Genomic DNA, 16,702 nt, shown 5'->3' on the forward strand with positions numbered 1-16,702 from the left:
AGAAAAAACTGCCACTTGAGGTCCTCCACTTTGCTTTAAACAAGCTTTATAAGCAAGCTTTAGTGAGCAAGAATCCATGTCCAGCCCAGGGAGAGAGCCCACAGTAACCCTGCCACACTAATTCTGTGACAGAAGAATGATTTGGAATTGTATCCCAGAAATTACTCTGGCCATCGGTTGGGCCACTGTCTTGTTCCTAGTGTCAAAGCATTACTGTTCTGGCGCTTTTTTCTGGAACCCTCTTTCACGCAAGATCAGCCCTATGTATTGCCATCCTGCTGTCAGTAAGTGCACTGAACTGCCCATGTTTTTTTGACTGTCTATGTTTTTTTCATGTGAGGAGCTTTCAGGTACAAACTATTTCCTGCTGTAGAGGCTACAGTGGGGTAGGATTTGCAATTATCTTTGAATCAACACTCTTGCGTAGTTTGAAAAGGTATGCCTATTGGAGGGAGAAGGGAGGAACAGGGCAGTGGACCAGAATTTGTTTATGGAGACCTGTTGTTTTGAGTCATTCAGCTAGGTTCTATTTTGTGTAAAAATATTTATGCAAATTAATGTTGACTGGAAAGGAACTTCGACGCATTCTCGATGACATACTAAATGAAGTCAACTTGAATACCATTATTACGATGAATACGGCGATATTGACTTGCCTGAAGTGCTCAAGCACCCATGCTTTCTCCTGGGTATCTTCTTTTCCCTGTTCCACCCCAGGTAGTTTCAGTCGTCCCTGCAGGGGACAGATGTCATGATTCAAATAGACAGTGCATAGCTCAGAGGTCTCCTCCCTTGACAAAAACCACCATATTGGAGGCTGAAGGCACTGCCTCTTCTTGTGGGGGAGCTCAGTGTTGGGACTTTTCCTTGGTGGGGTCCTGCTGTGGGTGCCTGTGCTGCACCTGGCTGGCCAAGACCCCACCAGGGCAGTAGGTCTGATGCACCTCATTTCCTTCAGTTCCTCTCCTGGTCATTTCTGCAGAGCAGCATAGTAAGACAGGCCTCTGTCAGAGACTATGTGCATGCTAGCACAGAGGTGCACATTTGGGGAGGTGTTGCAAGGGAAAATTGTTTTAAGGGGCTAGTAGTTTGTGGCCACACAAGCACAGCGGTTACAGACCCCATACAGCTCGTGCATCAGGGCATCCCCCTTTCTGCCCTCCCGCCTTCATGTTCCACTTTAAATGGACCTTTCTTTTACTGGCAACAGACGGAGGAGCTCTGTGAAGGTGGCAGTGAGTGCTGTAGGTGTTCTTGGGCCTTGCCCTCCAGGCACCAGCCTGCAATTGTTTATAGAGGAATATGAATACTAATTTTAAAATAGAGGTACATTAATCTTTGATAGCTTCCCTAGGTTCTGCTTATATGAAGTATTTCAAACAAAGCTGGATGAACTTCACAGAGGACTGGCTGCAGGACTGAAACTGATACACGTCTCCAAGTTCCCAGAGATCATTCACTTTGCCTTCTGCTGTGACTCTGGGAGCACACAGATCAAATGCAGCAGTGGAGCACCGTGTGACCATACACTGTGCCTGGAGCCCAGGCTACGGGTTCCTCAGCATCACTGGGGGCAGCCTGGCAGGTCTCAGCCATGGCAGGCATCATACCCAGGTCCATGCTGCACATCTGCATGCCAGTGTGCCTGGCTCAAAAGAAGCCTGCACCCGAGATAAAAAGAGAGATGTGTCTGTGGGCAAGGCAGTGAAAAAACATGTTTGCAATACTCTGCTCTTGCGTGTCACTGCTATGCCAAGGTCACGATCTTGGAGACCTGGTGTTCTTGAGGGCAGAGGAGCCTCCCACTTTCTACTGAGAAGAGCATGCCAAGGCTTTGTCACTTCTCTTTTTAAATCCGTCATCTCCCGCTCCTTGAAGAAAGCTAGTACTTCATCACTTTCTGCTGAGCCAGTGTTAGGGCTGCCTGTGATGCGAGGTGGGGGACTGGCACATATCGGTAAGGTTCTAGGTCCAGAACAGGGTGTCCTGGCAGGGCAGGAGAGCCCAGTATGACCTGAGCAAGGGCAAATTACTGGATTGGATCCCTCATTTCTACAGGGTCACACAAAACTCATGTCATAAAACAAAATCACTAAGCCCAGTAGCTAATAACTAAGCATTTACCTGTACCGTAATGGCTGAGTGTAGTTGATCCACATTTATACAAAACTAATGTGGAGAACGCAGGCATGTTTTAATGACTCCCAGGAGTAGGGATATTATATAGTCTTTTGTAACTTATCTGTTTACTGTCATTTTCTTGCAGAGTTAAAGTCTCAGGCAACATCCTCTAAAGCAGGCCTATGAAGCACAATAGATTTATGTCTGCTAAAAGAAAACACAGGCTTCTCCGTTATTAATATGTAAAGCCTAGAGATGAAGTCACATCTGTATGATGATCTATTTTGGTGGACCACACGTGCTTAAATCCCAGCCTTGATCTTTTAAACTATCACGTCTGCCATAAATATTTGATGATGAACAAGCTCATAAAAAGAAAATGCAGAATATGAATAGATCAAGAGCAAATGCGTGATTCAATTTTTAATTACCATCACCTTACTCTAAAGTCAAGTTCATCTTCTGTGAGAGACAGAAAGTAACAAATTTCTTTTTCTACCAGAATCTGACCTAAATAATCAGTGTTGCATTTATTTATATTTTTTAAGGATAAGTCATTGTAGAAACATAAGAACCAGGACACAAGAAATAAGGTAGAACAGTCTGGTTTTATTACCATATGTAATCAAGAGCTTTTATTTCCCCTTTTCTCCTCCTTCTTTCTTTCCTTTTTTTTTTTTTTTTTTTTTTTTTTTTACAACATACATTAAGTTGTGAATCAGATGTTAGGGGGATGTGGAAATGAAGGGAAACTCGTGACATCACAATACTTTACAACTTTACAACAAATGAGAGTCTGAATTTGTTGCATCTACCAGTGTATAGCAAGGGTGGAAAGCAAAGGCACACATAGGTTCATGAACCCCTCAAAACAAAGGGTGGAAGGGAACTGTGAGCGGGAAAAGACAAAAACAGAAGACCCACCGAGTACAAAATGCATCTTTCAAGGTCAACCTGGTAACTGGTGCAGTGTACATCACGAAGGCAGATCGCTACACAAGCTGTGGCTGTGATTATTCATCTCTACGTTTTTGGGAGAACGCTTTGTGGGGTAATGTCAACAGGACCTGCGCATTTGGTCCTCCAGGGGTTTGGAGCTTGGAAAAAAGGTTGCGAGTTGGTACTTTTAAAAAAATGACCTTGCTACCTACTGTTTTCACAGGGTTTTCTGTTGGTTTTTATTAAAACAACAACATTGCTTTAGATACAGAACTATCTACTCCAGTCTGCATAGTTCACTAAGGGTGAACAAAACTGTTTCATAAAAGAAGCCATGATGAAATGAAAGGACATGCAAGCACCCTTGTTACACACTTTGGTCTAGACCATCCAGACTTTATATATACCATCTATAAGCTAATGGACTTAAAATTTGTCTTTTCAGTCATTCAGAAACAAAACCAAAACCCTGAAAAACAAATGGAAGTATAAAATTTTAAAAAACAAAACTGAAACAGAAACAACCACCTTACTCAAACATACTGTTCAGTAGATATATATATATATATAAAAAGCTTAGAAGCGATCCCCATCGTTTTTCTACAGTATGTTGACACAGTTATTGTAACAGATTAAAAACACATCTATGTTTTTGCATAAAATGAAAGACTGGAAAGGAACTTACACACCTGCGCGCGCACACACACACGCACACACCTGTGCGCACGCACACTCCCACGCTAGCTACATGCACAGTCACACAAAGGAAACAAAGGAAAAAAAAAAATTTTTCCCCAAAGAAGTATATGCAGCATCCTTCTGGAGCAGCAGGTAGCTACAGCAGGAGCCTGCCTGCCTGTCCTAGCTCCGTGTGCCCTGTGTGCTGTGGGATGTGCAGCCGGGCTTTCTGCGGGGCTTGGCCCCTTTCACCCCCGCTCATCCCCAGCCAGAGGACACACCAACCCTGTGGACAAGGGTGCTGGTCATTTCCCTGCTGCCCGGTGAGAATGATCCCTATGCTGATGTGTGGTAAAGGGGAAGCGGAGGGCAGGGGAAGGCAGAATCCCTGGCATGGTGTGTTGGGAGCATTGCCGCTTGTCGGTGGTTTTGAGAGAGGACTTGGCACAGCTAGAAAGTAAAATTGAAATGAAGGCTATGGTGCTAGCCTGATTTCCTGAGGAACACGGGGTTATGACAATAACCACTGTGTTCTTCCTTGAATGTTTTTACTCCAGTTCTTGAAGGGGCTTGAAGGAGGAAGGATCAATAAATATTTGCATTACTCGAAGGGGAAAAAGAAAAAGGTTTTACATACTACAGCTCACAAGTATACACAACTGAGGGTGTAAGGCACAAATTTACATGTGGAAGAAAACAGGCTATTCACAGATATATTCCCACGAAAAACCCGTGTGATAAGACCATAATTTATGCATGGTAACAGCCGGCATATTAACTAGTTCACACTGTTTGAGGATTTTGTTTGCCGTCTCACATGCAAGGTGAAATGAGATGGCACATCACAAGCTGGTGCCTTCACAGAAAGTATTAGCTACTGACAAAGCCATGTTGATAGCAATGGTGCACAAATGTGCATCTTTTAAGAGTTTTTCTTGCAGTTGCGTTAGAAGTTACGAACTTGTGGTATTTGTTGCTGTCTTAGGTCAGAGGCCCAGCCAGCTAATTAGCTGAGAGACTTAAATAGATATCCCCTTTTTTTTTCAGCTAACCAGGCAGCCCAGGCACAAAGTTCAGAATTCCAGCTCCAACTTATCTAACTCAGTGAATTCATTGGAAAAATAAAAGAGTTTTAACTACTCCAGTTAATGGGTTTCACGTTAAATAGGTATAACTTTCAAGGTACTTCTGAAGAGCTGCTCACAGGATGATATGCAGAAGTCATTTCCTTAGGAAAAACAAAAGTTGAACAATAAATAAGAGGAGTTATTTGCGTTAACAGTCACGTGTTATTCATTAAAAGAGAAGGGTAGCAGAAATCTATGACATAGTTTGCCCAACATGGCATTTAACTGCTGTAACCAAATGGCTGTAACACTGATGGGCATCATTTCACAGTACCTGCACGTAGTAAACTTCTGCCATTGTTAAGTCAGAGTTAGCTTTATCAATGGATTCTTTTTTCTTTTTTTTTTTCTTTTTGAAATTTGTTTGTTTTTGTAATTATTTGTTTTGCTTTTCAGAGCACTCCTTCCCAGTTCAGGAATGCGCTGTGCAGCTGTGGGGCAGGGTGAAATGTCACAGTCATCTTTCACCTGTGTGCTTTTGGCTCAACATTTATGATGGAGGGTTAGACTTTTGAGCAAAGAACTGGCAGGTTGTGGGGGCGAGTCCTGCAATTGCAAACCTTCAACCATGGGTCATATGGCTCGGGTTTAAAAAAATATTCCACTTTTCCCAGAGAGCAGAAATCCAACACATCTTCAGCTTGCAACAACCATCTTCTCAGAGGAGCGACTGATAACAGTTGCAGAACACTGGCTTTCAAGGGCAACCTTTGCCTACTGTCCTCCCCCCCCACACCACTCTGATTATGTACATGCATCATTGGGCTTCATGGACGTGGAGAGTGGAGCAAAGGAAGGTTTGGGAGGTACATCTGGCTTTAGCGAGGGCGTGCGTTTCAACCCTGACCTCGTCAGTGAGTTGTAGGTGGTGAGACTTGGCTGCCGAGATACAGTCACAGCCTGTGCCTGAGCAGCATGGACTTGTATTGAGTCCACTCGCTGTGGGGCCGGTGGCGGGTTGTCGCCCCGGCTGAAGCTCTGATTGCGGGAAAGGTGGGATGAGTTAGAGGAGTTAGTGTTGTTTCTTTTGAGGGTTGACGTCTGGTGACTTCTTGTGAGCGAGTTTGTAGGGTAGCTTCTTTTGTAGTCCACATTGTAAGCTGAAGAGTGCATCTCTAGCCGCTTGCTCAAGCCACTCTGCGACAGCGAGGTGCTCGGAGGGCCAAGGGAAGCTTCCCGCTGGGGTACTTTTGGTGGCATGCTGTCAAGATTTTCCACCAGGTTAACCCCGTGGCTGGGGCTTTTGCTACTGAGATGGTCCTTGATAGTTTTGTACTCAAGGGTGGCATTCTGGTCCTCCACAGACATCTGAGCCCCATCGCTCATTTTTGGCTGGTCAACATACTCATGCTGGTAGCCTTGTTGGGCTATGGGCAGGACCACAACACTGGGAATGTGGCTAGGAGAAGCCCTGAGTGGCAGATCAGTTGGGATCACAGGCGAGGCCATCGGGGGGATATCTTTTGTGCAGGCATTGATGAGGTTCTGGTTTCTCTCCCATTCCCTGCTGCCACGGCTGGGCTTTCTCTTCTGTTGCAGGGTTGGGGTGGACTCAGGGGTTGGCAGAGCGGCCAGGTCCAGATGGTGCTGGTCAGCTTTGATTAGCATCTTGGCAGTGCTGCCTGGGGTAGCCAGCTTGCCATTGTGCATCAGAGGCGTGAGAATAGCTTCAGGCTTTGGCTCCTTGGACTGAGCGTCCCCAAAGAGGCCACTGAGCTTGGTAACACTGCTCATGGAGCCACGGCGGGAGTGGGTCAGTTCCTTCTCCTTCCTCTGCACAACAGCTACGTCTCTGCGGCGGTGGTCGCAGATGCAGTACACTACGATTCCTGAAAAGACGGCCCCCATGACAAAAGCCAGAATAACAGCAATGGCCAACAGGGTGACCGGCACCAGCTGATCATGACCCTTCAGGTAACTCTCACGAATCACTCCTGCAATAAACAGCATACAGTGGTTAAACAAACTAAGAATGGGGAAAAGCTACTTATCATTAACTACTTTGTTCAAAGGCAGACAAACCTGGTAGGTTTGTTTGTGTTTTGCAAGGTGGTTTTTGGTCAGCTTGCCTAAATTTGGAGACATACTGTACCTGCCAGCCACATATTGCATGTGCAGCCTTAGGCTGTCAGTACAGCTTTAAGATCTTGAGTTGAAGACTACAAAGTTCAGGAGGGGAGAGAGAATTTACTCGCACAGCAAGTGCAAGTGGTTTGAAATCCTGGCCCTGGGCAACTCACACTGACTTCAGCAGGTCAGAGCTATTATTTCTCCTCCTCTGACACAGTGCTCATTCCTCCTGTCCCTCCATCTGATCTCTCCTCAGCTAATACTATCTCATTTTTACTACAGTAAACCATTCACATTGAAAAACCTTTAAAAGGAAGAGAGGAGACAGAAGCTCTGCAAATATCAGAGAAGTGCATCCCACACTGTTTAATGCTTCTTTCTCTGCTCGTAATTCTGTTATCTTTGTCATGTATTTTAAAAGTCAGTGTCACATGCCTGAGCTACAGAAGGATGCTTAAATAACTATGAAAGATAGACCAGAGTGTTGAAATCTATTGAGCCTGAGAGATGACTGTCCTTGCTATTTTAATTTTAAAAGCTCTCTTGTTCTGAACACATGAACAGGTCTACGTCTGCGCTGAAGCCTATGCTTTCTCAGCTGAAAGCCCTGACTCTGAGGGCCTCATCTTTCGGTCCTGTGCTGTGGTCAGAAATCACTGTCAAATCTTACTTGGCCCTCCAAGTGCCCGCTGTCAGAGAAGGCATCTGTGGCAGAGTTCACCTCCTCCATCTGAAGTCCCTAATACAGCATTAATCAATACCCTGAATTTCTGAAGAAAGCATGTTTTTTCTGACATAGTTGGGCACCAAGCCAGCAACACTAATGAAACACAAGCACAGAGCCTCTAGTTTGCCTTTTTTTTTCATTTCTGGTTTTGTTCTTAGTGCTTAACAAGGAGCAGCCACAGCCTGACAAGGAGCTGAAGGAACATCTCTCCCACCTCTTTCTCCAGAGAGGGTCCAAGTGCCAGGGCATTAAAAGCTCCACAATCTCTAACAAAATGTAATCTTTGTCCTTATTACAGGAGAGGCAGCAAGACACAAAATGCACCTCCACAGCTCCCCTGAGACTTTGTTAAGATAAAAACTTTCATGCCATAAATCAACTCCTTCTACAATAATGCCTGTTCTTGTATTTGGCAGACAAGGTATTAGTGACCCAGAATTAGAACCAAATGCAAAATACTCCTCAGCAAACTATGTTAAAAGAGCACTGAAAAGTTGCTGCTCTGTCACAGAAACCTTTAACAAGTATTCTGGCTAGGTATAGTATTGCTTCCATAGCATGTATTTTTCTGTTCCCATTTAATCACAGCATTTACATGGACAAGGGATATTTGCTTACAACATAGGAACTTTATATTTAAAATCAAAACAGCTCTTGAAATCATAAGCACCTGTGTGTGACATCACAGCTGGCTGCCACAAAAGTTATTGTGCTATAATAAACAGAGGATTATGATTTCATGAGGAGAATAAATAGCGAGAGTGGATGATTGCTTAAGAAAACAAGATCCTGCATTCATATAAATGTCTTAATAGTAAAAAGAGTAAGGGGAGGAAAGTAAATCTCAGAAAACAATATATAATTAGAAACAATCTTCAAATTAAGTGTTTCTAAAAGAACCCTCTTTTCAAGCCCAGCAGCTTTTTAAGAGGCAGTTTTTTCTATTCTTTGTCATCAGTACTTAACAAGAGGCGGTAGAACCTACCTCTGTAATTTAAATCCACATACAAAATTGCAGTATATAGACCAGAAGCACAGGCTAGTGGTTATGGCACAGTCAGCAGTTAACTACATTTCACTGCAAATGTGTTGGTCTGCTGTGGACCTTACACCTGGTGATATTTACAAGCTAGACTCTGCAGCATTTTGAGACACTTGTAAAACTGTCTGTGGTCATTAACTGGAGAATCAGAAATAGAGAGCCTTAAATGGGTGGGAAGGATGGTCAGGGAAGTGCTAGGTCTTATCCAGAAATGCATTGCTGGGTGTGAAGTTAAGGAAAGCTTCAACCTAAAAAGCCTAATTTCATGGACACCTTTCACACACAAACTTCTCAGAGATATGCCCCTTTGAGCACTTAAGTCCAATGTTTATTGCATGAAAAATGCTCAAAATCCCTGCTCAGTTCCCTGCCTGAAGGTGTAAGCACCTAATGGCGAAGCCAGCACTGGTTCATGAAGGGAAAGTCATGCTTTATTACCTTAATGTTAATATCATTTTATGTACAGAGCAGGGGACAATGCTGGAGTGCAACCTTGCGGAAAGGGATCTGGCAGTTTTGGTTGAGGTAAATCTCAATATGGGTCAACAACATGCCCTGGTGGCCAAAAGGGCCAACTATATAAAAATATTAGAATGTGTCTAAAGGAGGGCAACAAAGACAGTGAGAAGAATAAAGGGCATGACTGATGAGGAGGGGCTGAAGAGACTCGGTTTGTTCAGGTTAGAGAACACGAGACCTCTTTGCTACCTAAAACTTCATTATGATGGATAGTGGAGAGGGAAGTGCTGATCTCTCTCACGTGTCCGGTGACAGGTTGTGAGGGAATGGCTTATAGCTCACATCCATGCCTGACATTTTCTACTGGCTAAGTGAGGTTGTTCTCCACCCTTAGTCTTCTGCAGAGTCCTACTCTGCAAATGATAGCCTTAAGCACAAACCTGCATCACTGCATACAAAAGCAACATGAAATGTTCAATTTTACATTACCAATGGATCTTGAATCATTACAAGTCATGTTACAGAATTACCACACAGTTCAGACTGAATGATCATGTGTGTTCAAGAAAGGGGTAGCTGAAATGATGTCACTCATGCTGCAGGTGTTTTATCAGCAGAAATTTATGAGGGTCTCAGACCAGTCTGATTCCAGCTAGTTCCTCTTGAGCTCAAACCTTCCTGATGTTTATTATGTTTTCTATATTAGAGTTAAAAGACATTTAACATTTGTGGCTTTGCTCTAGGGAGGTGGATCTTCTCTAGACACAATGTCAGATTAATGACATAATTTATTTTTTATCATGGATCACATCCATGTGTCTTTAGTTATGCAAGCAATCCCAACAACTTTAACTTAAATGAAATAAGATGGGCAAGATTTGACACTGCATTAATGTTTATGGAATAGATACAATCAAGTAATGAAAAAGTACAAGGAATGTTCAGCATTCTACTGTCATGACCACAGGGGAGAAAAATCTAATATGAAATAGGCTGATGATTGCAGTCATTGTCAATCAACATCTCAAGCCCCTAGCATCAGTAGTAACTGCACCCACAGAATGGGAGGAATAAGCATGTGTGTGATCCCAACTGTGTCCCCAAAACAAGCCAGTTTGAACCAAACAGATAGGACAGTGTTTGTGCCATTTTACAGACTGCATTGTGTGTGCTTTTACCTATCCTGTTGTTCTTACAGAACATGTTCCCCAAGGCTCAGTCCAGCATCATTCACTAGCACTCATTATTCAATGAATTAAAATAAATAGACAAAATAATCAGAAAAATGTAGGGCTTACATTTTTAAAGTCAAGTAAAGTATTCAGGCTCCCAGCTTTGAGAAAATATCTGCTATAGAAAAGTCTTATGTATTATCTAACATCCTTCTAAGACATTATGCACTAAGACGTTATGACTGGGGTGGCTGCATAAAATGCTATGGAAGCAGACTGTAAAATATGATTGATAAAATATCCCTGTATTATTTTTATATTATTTTTAATAATAAAACACTTATTCTAAATAAAATCTTACTTTTAAAATATTATGGCTAGCACTTCCCTGTTTGTTTACAATATGATCTTTTCAAATGTGAAAATACATTGCTTATTTCATTTTATGTGGTCCATATTCTTGACTGTTTTCTGTAGTACGTGGAGACATATTACCATGGTTAATAACCAGCTATTTTTTGCAAAGGGATATTCACAGAGTCACAGGATCACATAATCACATATTGTTGACAGAATTACCTGTATTAATTTATACTTGGGAGAGGCATGGTTGTAAAAGTAGTAGTAAAACTCAAAAAGCTTCAAAGACATAGACAAAGTTAAATATTTGCTTCTTCAAGGACCAGACCTTAAATGTTGCTAATGCCACAAACGTGCTGACACTTATCTATCTCCCTGAAGTCTTCAAGTTAAGTCAAGCTCTGTCCCTTGCAAATCACAACCAGACTTATGACTTCAGGGTCTTCCCACATGATGTGCTATTATTTCTGGCTACTGAAAGAGCCAGGCTAGTCACCTGATATCCTCCACTTTTCATGGCCATTCTGATTCCTGTAGACAACCTGATCCTTCCTCCCCCACTAACTTTCTGTAATTTCATCCCATGTCCTTTTGTCTGCATCTCCTAACATCCCCATTCATTTTCTCAGTCAGTATGCCCTGTACTGTAACAGTCTGGAACATGCAAAATCACCTCTTCTTACTCATCTAATGAGAGGCAAGACCTGATATGGTACTGTATTATTCTGCTATACATAATTCATTCTTTCTTCCAGCAAAGCTTGTAGGTAAGGTACACAGTGTTGGCTGGCTGGTTGGTTAAGAGGACATTGAGAAAAATGTTTCCAAACCTTTGAAGAGTTTTAATTCTGAAATGAGCTAGTGCTTGGATAAATCACATGAGTAGAGTATTGATCTAGCTTGTTCACTAAAGGTAGTTGGGTAAAAAGGCAAGGAGATGTTAAATTTTATGTCAATAATACATATACTTTTTCTGAAGTTCTGGAAAAGGTGAGAAGCAGACTTGTTGAATGTCTTCGAGTGAAAGAGAGAAAAGATCAGAGGCGATACCATAGTACACATCTACAGTATACTACATCAATGTAAGCAGGAAGGGCATGAGGCTTCTTCTTTTCACCCATTAACAAAAGTATTCAAGGGTTACGACTGTACCTCTATATATGCTAAAAAACAAGTTAAAAAGCAAGGTGCGCACCATGCTGAGAGTATTATTGTACAAAAATGCTGATGAAGTTCTGCTCCTTGTAATTCTAACAGGAAAGAACTACTAAGGGCAGAAGTATAATTAGGATGAAATAATCACAAAGGAATAGAGTTCATAATTCTAAAGAATACATGGCATGAGCATAATTTAATAGGAATAATGACTATCAGTACAACAAACTTCAGTAAAAGAAGACAGATAAGGAAAGACATGGAGACTGAAGAATTTACTCCTTTTCCTGCTTCACTTTTCAGGAAAAATCCCCACTCTGATCTGTGATCAGAAATGTAACCAAGTCAGGGAATAAATGCAGACCAGAAGAGAGAAAAGATGTAAAAATATTTTGATAAGGTAGGTGTTTTCAAGTTGCCTAAAGGGATTTGTCCTTGACTGCATAAGAACTGTGCAGTATCTTGGAGAATGCTGGAGAAAATATGGGCATCAAGAGCTCTGGAAAAGCAAAAAGCTCTGGGTGCCTTTGAGATGAGCGAAATGGAGGACCTAACAAACGACAGAACTGCCAGCCTAATTTTTAGAATGGGAATGACACTACAAGTGATTAAACAATCTATTTTATAAGCATGCAAAGGATGATGAAGTAATTATAAAAAACAACAACAACAAAACCCAAACAAAAAAAAAAACCAGACAAAGCAATTTTGCCAAGAATAAGTTACATTAAACTGGACAAACTTCTTTTTTTGGCAGGATAAATGGCTTACTTTTTATGGGGAAACATTAAGTATGATACCTTTTGGCTTCTGAAAAGTCTTTTGACTTATTTTCTCAGAAGCAAATGAAAGTGAGCTAAAACCTGCTGAAAAGTTGCAGTTGAAAAGTATTGATCAAAGGTCTACCTGGAAAGAGATCTGAAGCAAGGTGTCTGTCTCAGGAGAACAGCAATTACCAGGCATCTGCAGAAAGGAGACCTCAAGTCCAGAGGCACAGCAAAAGAGCTGTGTCCTTTTAGCACGTACAAACAACAAACTACTTCCCAGTTTGAATGGCTTAATGTGAGGCTGTTTTAGTGATACAATAGCCTGGATGCTGCCTTCATTCACAGCCAAGCAGAAGTCAGTAAGAATAACAAGAACAGGGCAGAGCAATACTCGCTTCTGTAACTACAAGTTCCTGTGTGTGAATAACCTAGTTACCTGTCACCAAAACCAATGCCTTTCAGTTCGAGCACTACAGTTAGCTGTAGTGGACACAAAGACACCTCTGCCACAGAAATGGTGTATGGCCATGAGAGGTGTACCACGACCATATGACATGTGCACCAAGAACGCTCTGTGATCACCTCCGCAGGGAGCTGTCATTGTCTAGCTTTCCAAAGTCGCTTGCAACAGATGGTAAAGCAATAACCGAAAATGGTGGCACACACAAAACTGAAACACAGAGGTGGGAAATGAAGAATAATGTTTTGGCAGGAAAGTGAGGGAATAACTATCAAGGAATAAGGTAATATTCATGTCTATACCACACATAACAGCCATAAGAAAGCGAGTGTCATTGCCATCTTAAACTTCACCTTTGTAGCGAAATGGGAATGAGACCACTTCCATCTGCAACACCTACAAAGTCAGTTGAGACTTTGCACAGAACAAGCCACTGTTCCAGAAAGGCACAGCGATTTCTTTACTGTTGTTATTTAAGGGGGAAACCTTGCCGTTAATTTCACTCTTCAGTGCAAACTTCTCTGTCTAATGCACATCTCCCTTTGCTTACACTTGTAAGAAACACTGGTATAGACTCACTATGAATGGACGTTTTTATGGGCTTCAGAATATCTTTTTTAAATACCACTGAATAGGTTTTCAACATGTGTCTCCAGGTGTTAGAACTGTGTTTACAGGCAGTCTCATGCTGCTAAAAGACTCTTTCAGCCTGGAAAATCCCTGCAGGTATTAACAAGCTTTCTTCCTCCTTTTTAACCAGCAACAGGAATAAAAAAATTCAGATGAATTCAGACTGGACACCCAGATTTAGTGTGATAACACATTCAGGAATGACCAGAGTCTACCATGCATTTCTGTGATCTTATCTCATTGTTTTTCTTGAAGGAATAATTTCAAAGTTTGACATAAACCAACCACACTATAATCTCAATGATTTGATGTTTGCCATTTTATTGGAACTGCTTTGTTGAAAACAGTAAGCTTTTTCCTTTATCTTCTTCCTGGCTGCAAGGACTTGTTCTGCTGACTCAGTGCCATTCTACCCAGTATTCGTTTTTCTGGCCCCTCCGTGTCAGCAGCTAGAAAAAAAACAGCTCAAACATTCATAGTTAAGGCTGCTGGAGAATGCTTTTTCCCCCCCTTCCCTCACAGTAAAGCTGTATTGTTGATTTGTAACAGTCTGCAACTCTTAAGTTTTGCATGACTGTGCTGAGAAGAGCGATCCATCTCCCCCCAGATTCTGTCCTACAGCTCTCAAAGCCAGTTGCCCAAGCTAGCAGTCTGAGATATCCTGCAAACAGAAAGAGGATGCATGCACTTGAAGAAAAGACTGATTCTGCTAAAGAAAAAAACTTCAGTTGCAAGAGACCTGGAGATCATTAGAAGTATGAGGAGAAACCGTACTTCAGAACTATGAAAAGAAAATCAATATATAACATGCCTGAAGTAACACATAACACAGCCTTGAAAAGGTTCTAAACAATCAGATCAGCCACAGTGGCCTCTGTAAGGTTTTTTTGGCCCTTTAATCAGACCTATTTCAGCAGGAATCCCTCCAGGATAGGTTCATCTATTGATCTCTAAGGGTGGTTTTATTTTTCCTTTCGCATGGTCCAAATTATATCACTTCTCTCTACTTTTGATGAATGACTGTCGACATGACTGTCTGTAGAAGAAAGATGGTTGTAACTTACTAAAAGAGGGGAGATCAACAGGTGGCTTTGCTCTCAATGGGAAGACGGAGAATTTTCAATCTTGCATGTTTTTAAAGCTGGATAAATTAAGCAAGAAAGGTGAGAGAAATGACTCCACCATGTCCACACGAGACAACCTGTAAGTCTTGAAGCTACATTTTCAGAATGGATTTCAATTATCTGTTTTTAGTTTAATTATGTGTCTGCAGTCCAATTTTTCTGCATGCCACAGTAGCCATACAAAACCTACACCATGGCTACACTTGTGAATTTTCAGAAAGTAGAAACAAGCCATTCTGTTTTGAAAGGGATTGTTATAGATGGAAATTACAACATCTGAACCAGCAAATCCATGCTCAGACAATTCCCACCCCCACTGAAACAAAGGGGAAGCAGACCTGAAAAGGACTGGAATAGCAAGCCCTTAAAGCTTTTTTAATTGTGTTACTTCTAAGCAGTATCTCTGTAAATAAACCAGTTTATTAGGTTTGCAGGTATGGGAGAAGGTCTGAGATACACAGCCTCCTGGATCTCTAATGTAATGATGAAAGTCATTATAGTTCTGAAGCCAGACCAATTTTATTTGTCCCAGTGGCTAGGCTCAAGGCCAGTTCTTGCACTAGAAAGCGCTTGACAACCTTTCTCCCACTGGCAGGTGGTATGCAGTGGCTGATCATTTTGAACTTCCCTGGTTTCAGTACTTGCCTTCACCTCTCACTCTTTCCCAGTGAGCAATGATAATTCTAGATGCTTCTGTGTGATAGAGAATAAGCAGACATAGCAGGTCCTTTAAAAAGTAAAACACAGGCATTCACAGTAGTTAAAACAAGCTGTACAAAATTGAAATGTCAAAGAAAATTAATTCTTTTGTAGCTTGTCTCGGCAGAGGCAAACTTTATGCTACTGTGCATCTTAAAACACAAGTTTCCTTTAAAGTCCTCTGCATTTCCTCTAATGGCATTAAAAAAAAAAGCTCAGTGCACATTCTGGGACCTTTCTACTCTGCCTGGGATGAGCTTAAACATATCCAGCTGCTCTTTATTAATTTACTTCAGGGGATCTTTCATAGCTGGGTTAAAACAGATTTATGTATGTTTGGCTGAATATGAATTGTAGAATCATAGAATTATAGAACGGTTTGGGTCAGATGGAACCTTAAAGATCTAGTTCCAACTCCCCTGCCATGCACAGGAACACCTTCCACTAGATCAGGTTGTTCAAAGCCCCATTCAATCTGGCCTTGAACACTTCCAGGGTCAGGGCATCCACAGCTTCTCTGGGCATCCTGTTCCAGTGCCTCACCACCCTCACAGGGAAGAATTTCTTCCTTACATCCAATCTAAATCTACCCTCTTCCAGTTTAAAACTGCTGTCCCTTGTCCTTGTTGCTACATGCCCTTGTAAAAAATCCCTCTCCAGCCCTCTGACAATTTTTGTGGCCCTTCTCTGGACTCCCTCTGACAGATCCATGTCCTTATGTTGGGGGCCCCAGAGCTGAATGCAGTACTCCGGGTCAGGTCCCATGAGAGTGAAGTAGAGGGGCAGAATCGCCTCCCTTAACCTGCTGGCCATGCTTCTTTTCATGCAGCCCAGGATATGGTTGGCTTTCTGGGCTGCCAGTGCACATTGCAGGGGTCATGTTGAGCTGCTCATCAACCCACACCCACAAGTCCTTCTCCTCAGGGCTGCTCTCAGTCCATTCTCCACCCAGCATGATTTCAGGGCTCCAGAGAAGTTGTCGTAGCCTACAAAGCGAATCTCTCTTCTTCACAGCTCCCATTTCACTGCATGAAGCTCCTCTGATGGCACAGTACAAATACTGTATTTATTTTTTTTTCCCTCTGCTGTGGGCATTACGTATTCTGGGCAGCCCAGCGCCTTTCTGGAAGCAGTTTTTATGAACAGTGTCAAGGAAAGAGAAGCTGTCACTG

General features: G+C 42.2%; 1 protein-coding gene across 6 annotated transcripts in view; it reads right to left on the reverse strand.

Annotated features, from left to right (window-relative positions):
• Positions 1 to 5,180: 5,180 nt before the first annotated feature.
• The window catches only part of SEMA6A (semaphorin 6A), a 114,390-nt gene continuing 102,868 nt past the window's right edge, over positions 5,181 to 16,702 (reverse strand). For 5 of the 6 annotated variants that reach the window (XM_075079783.1, XM_075079784.1, XM_075079781.1 and 2 more), the window contains one exon: positions 5,181 to 6,799. In XM_075079783.1, coding sequence (XP_074935884.1) covers positions 5,610 to 6,799 — 1,190 coding nt within the window. In that variant the 3' untranslated portion in view covers positions 5,181 to 5,609. The remainder of the gene's footprint in view (positions 6,800 to 16,702) is intronic. The other variant, XM_075079786.1, reaches the window with a different exon arrangement.

This window comes from Phalacrocorax aristotelis, chromosome Z (genome assembly GCF_949628215.1).
Source record: "Phalacrocorax aristotelis chromosome Z, bGulAri2.1, whole genome shotgun sequence".
Lineage (NCBI taxonomy): Eukaryota > Metazoa > Chordata > Aves > Suliformes > Phalacrocoracidae > Phalacrocorax > Phalacrocorax aristotelis.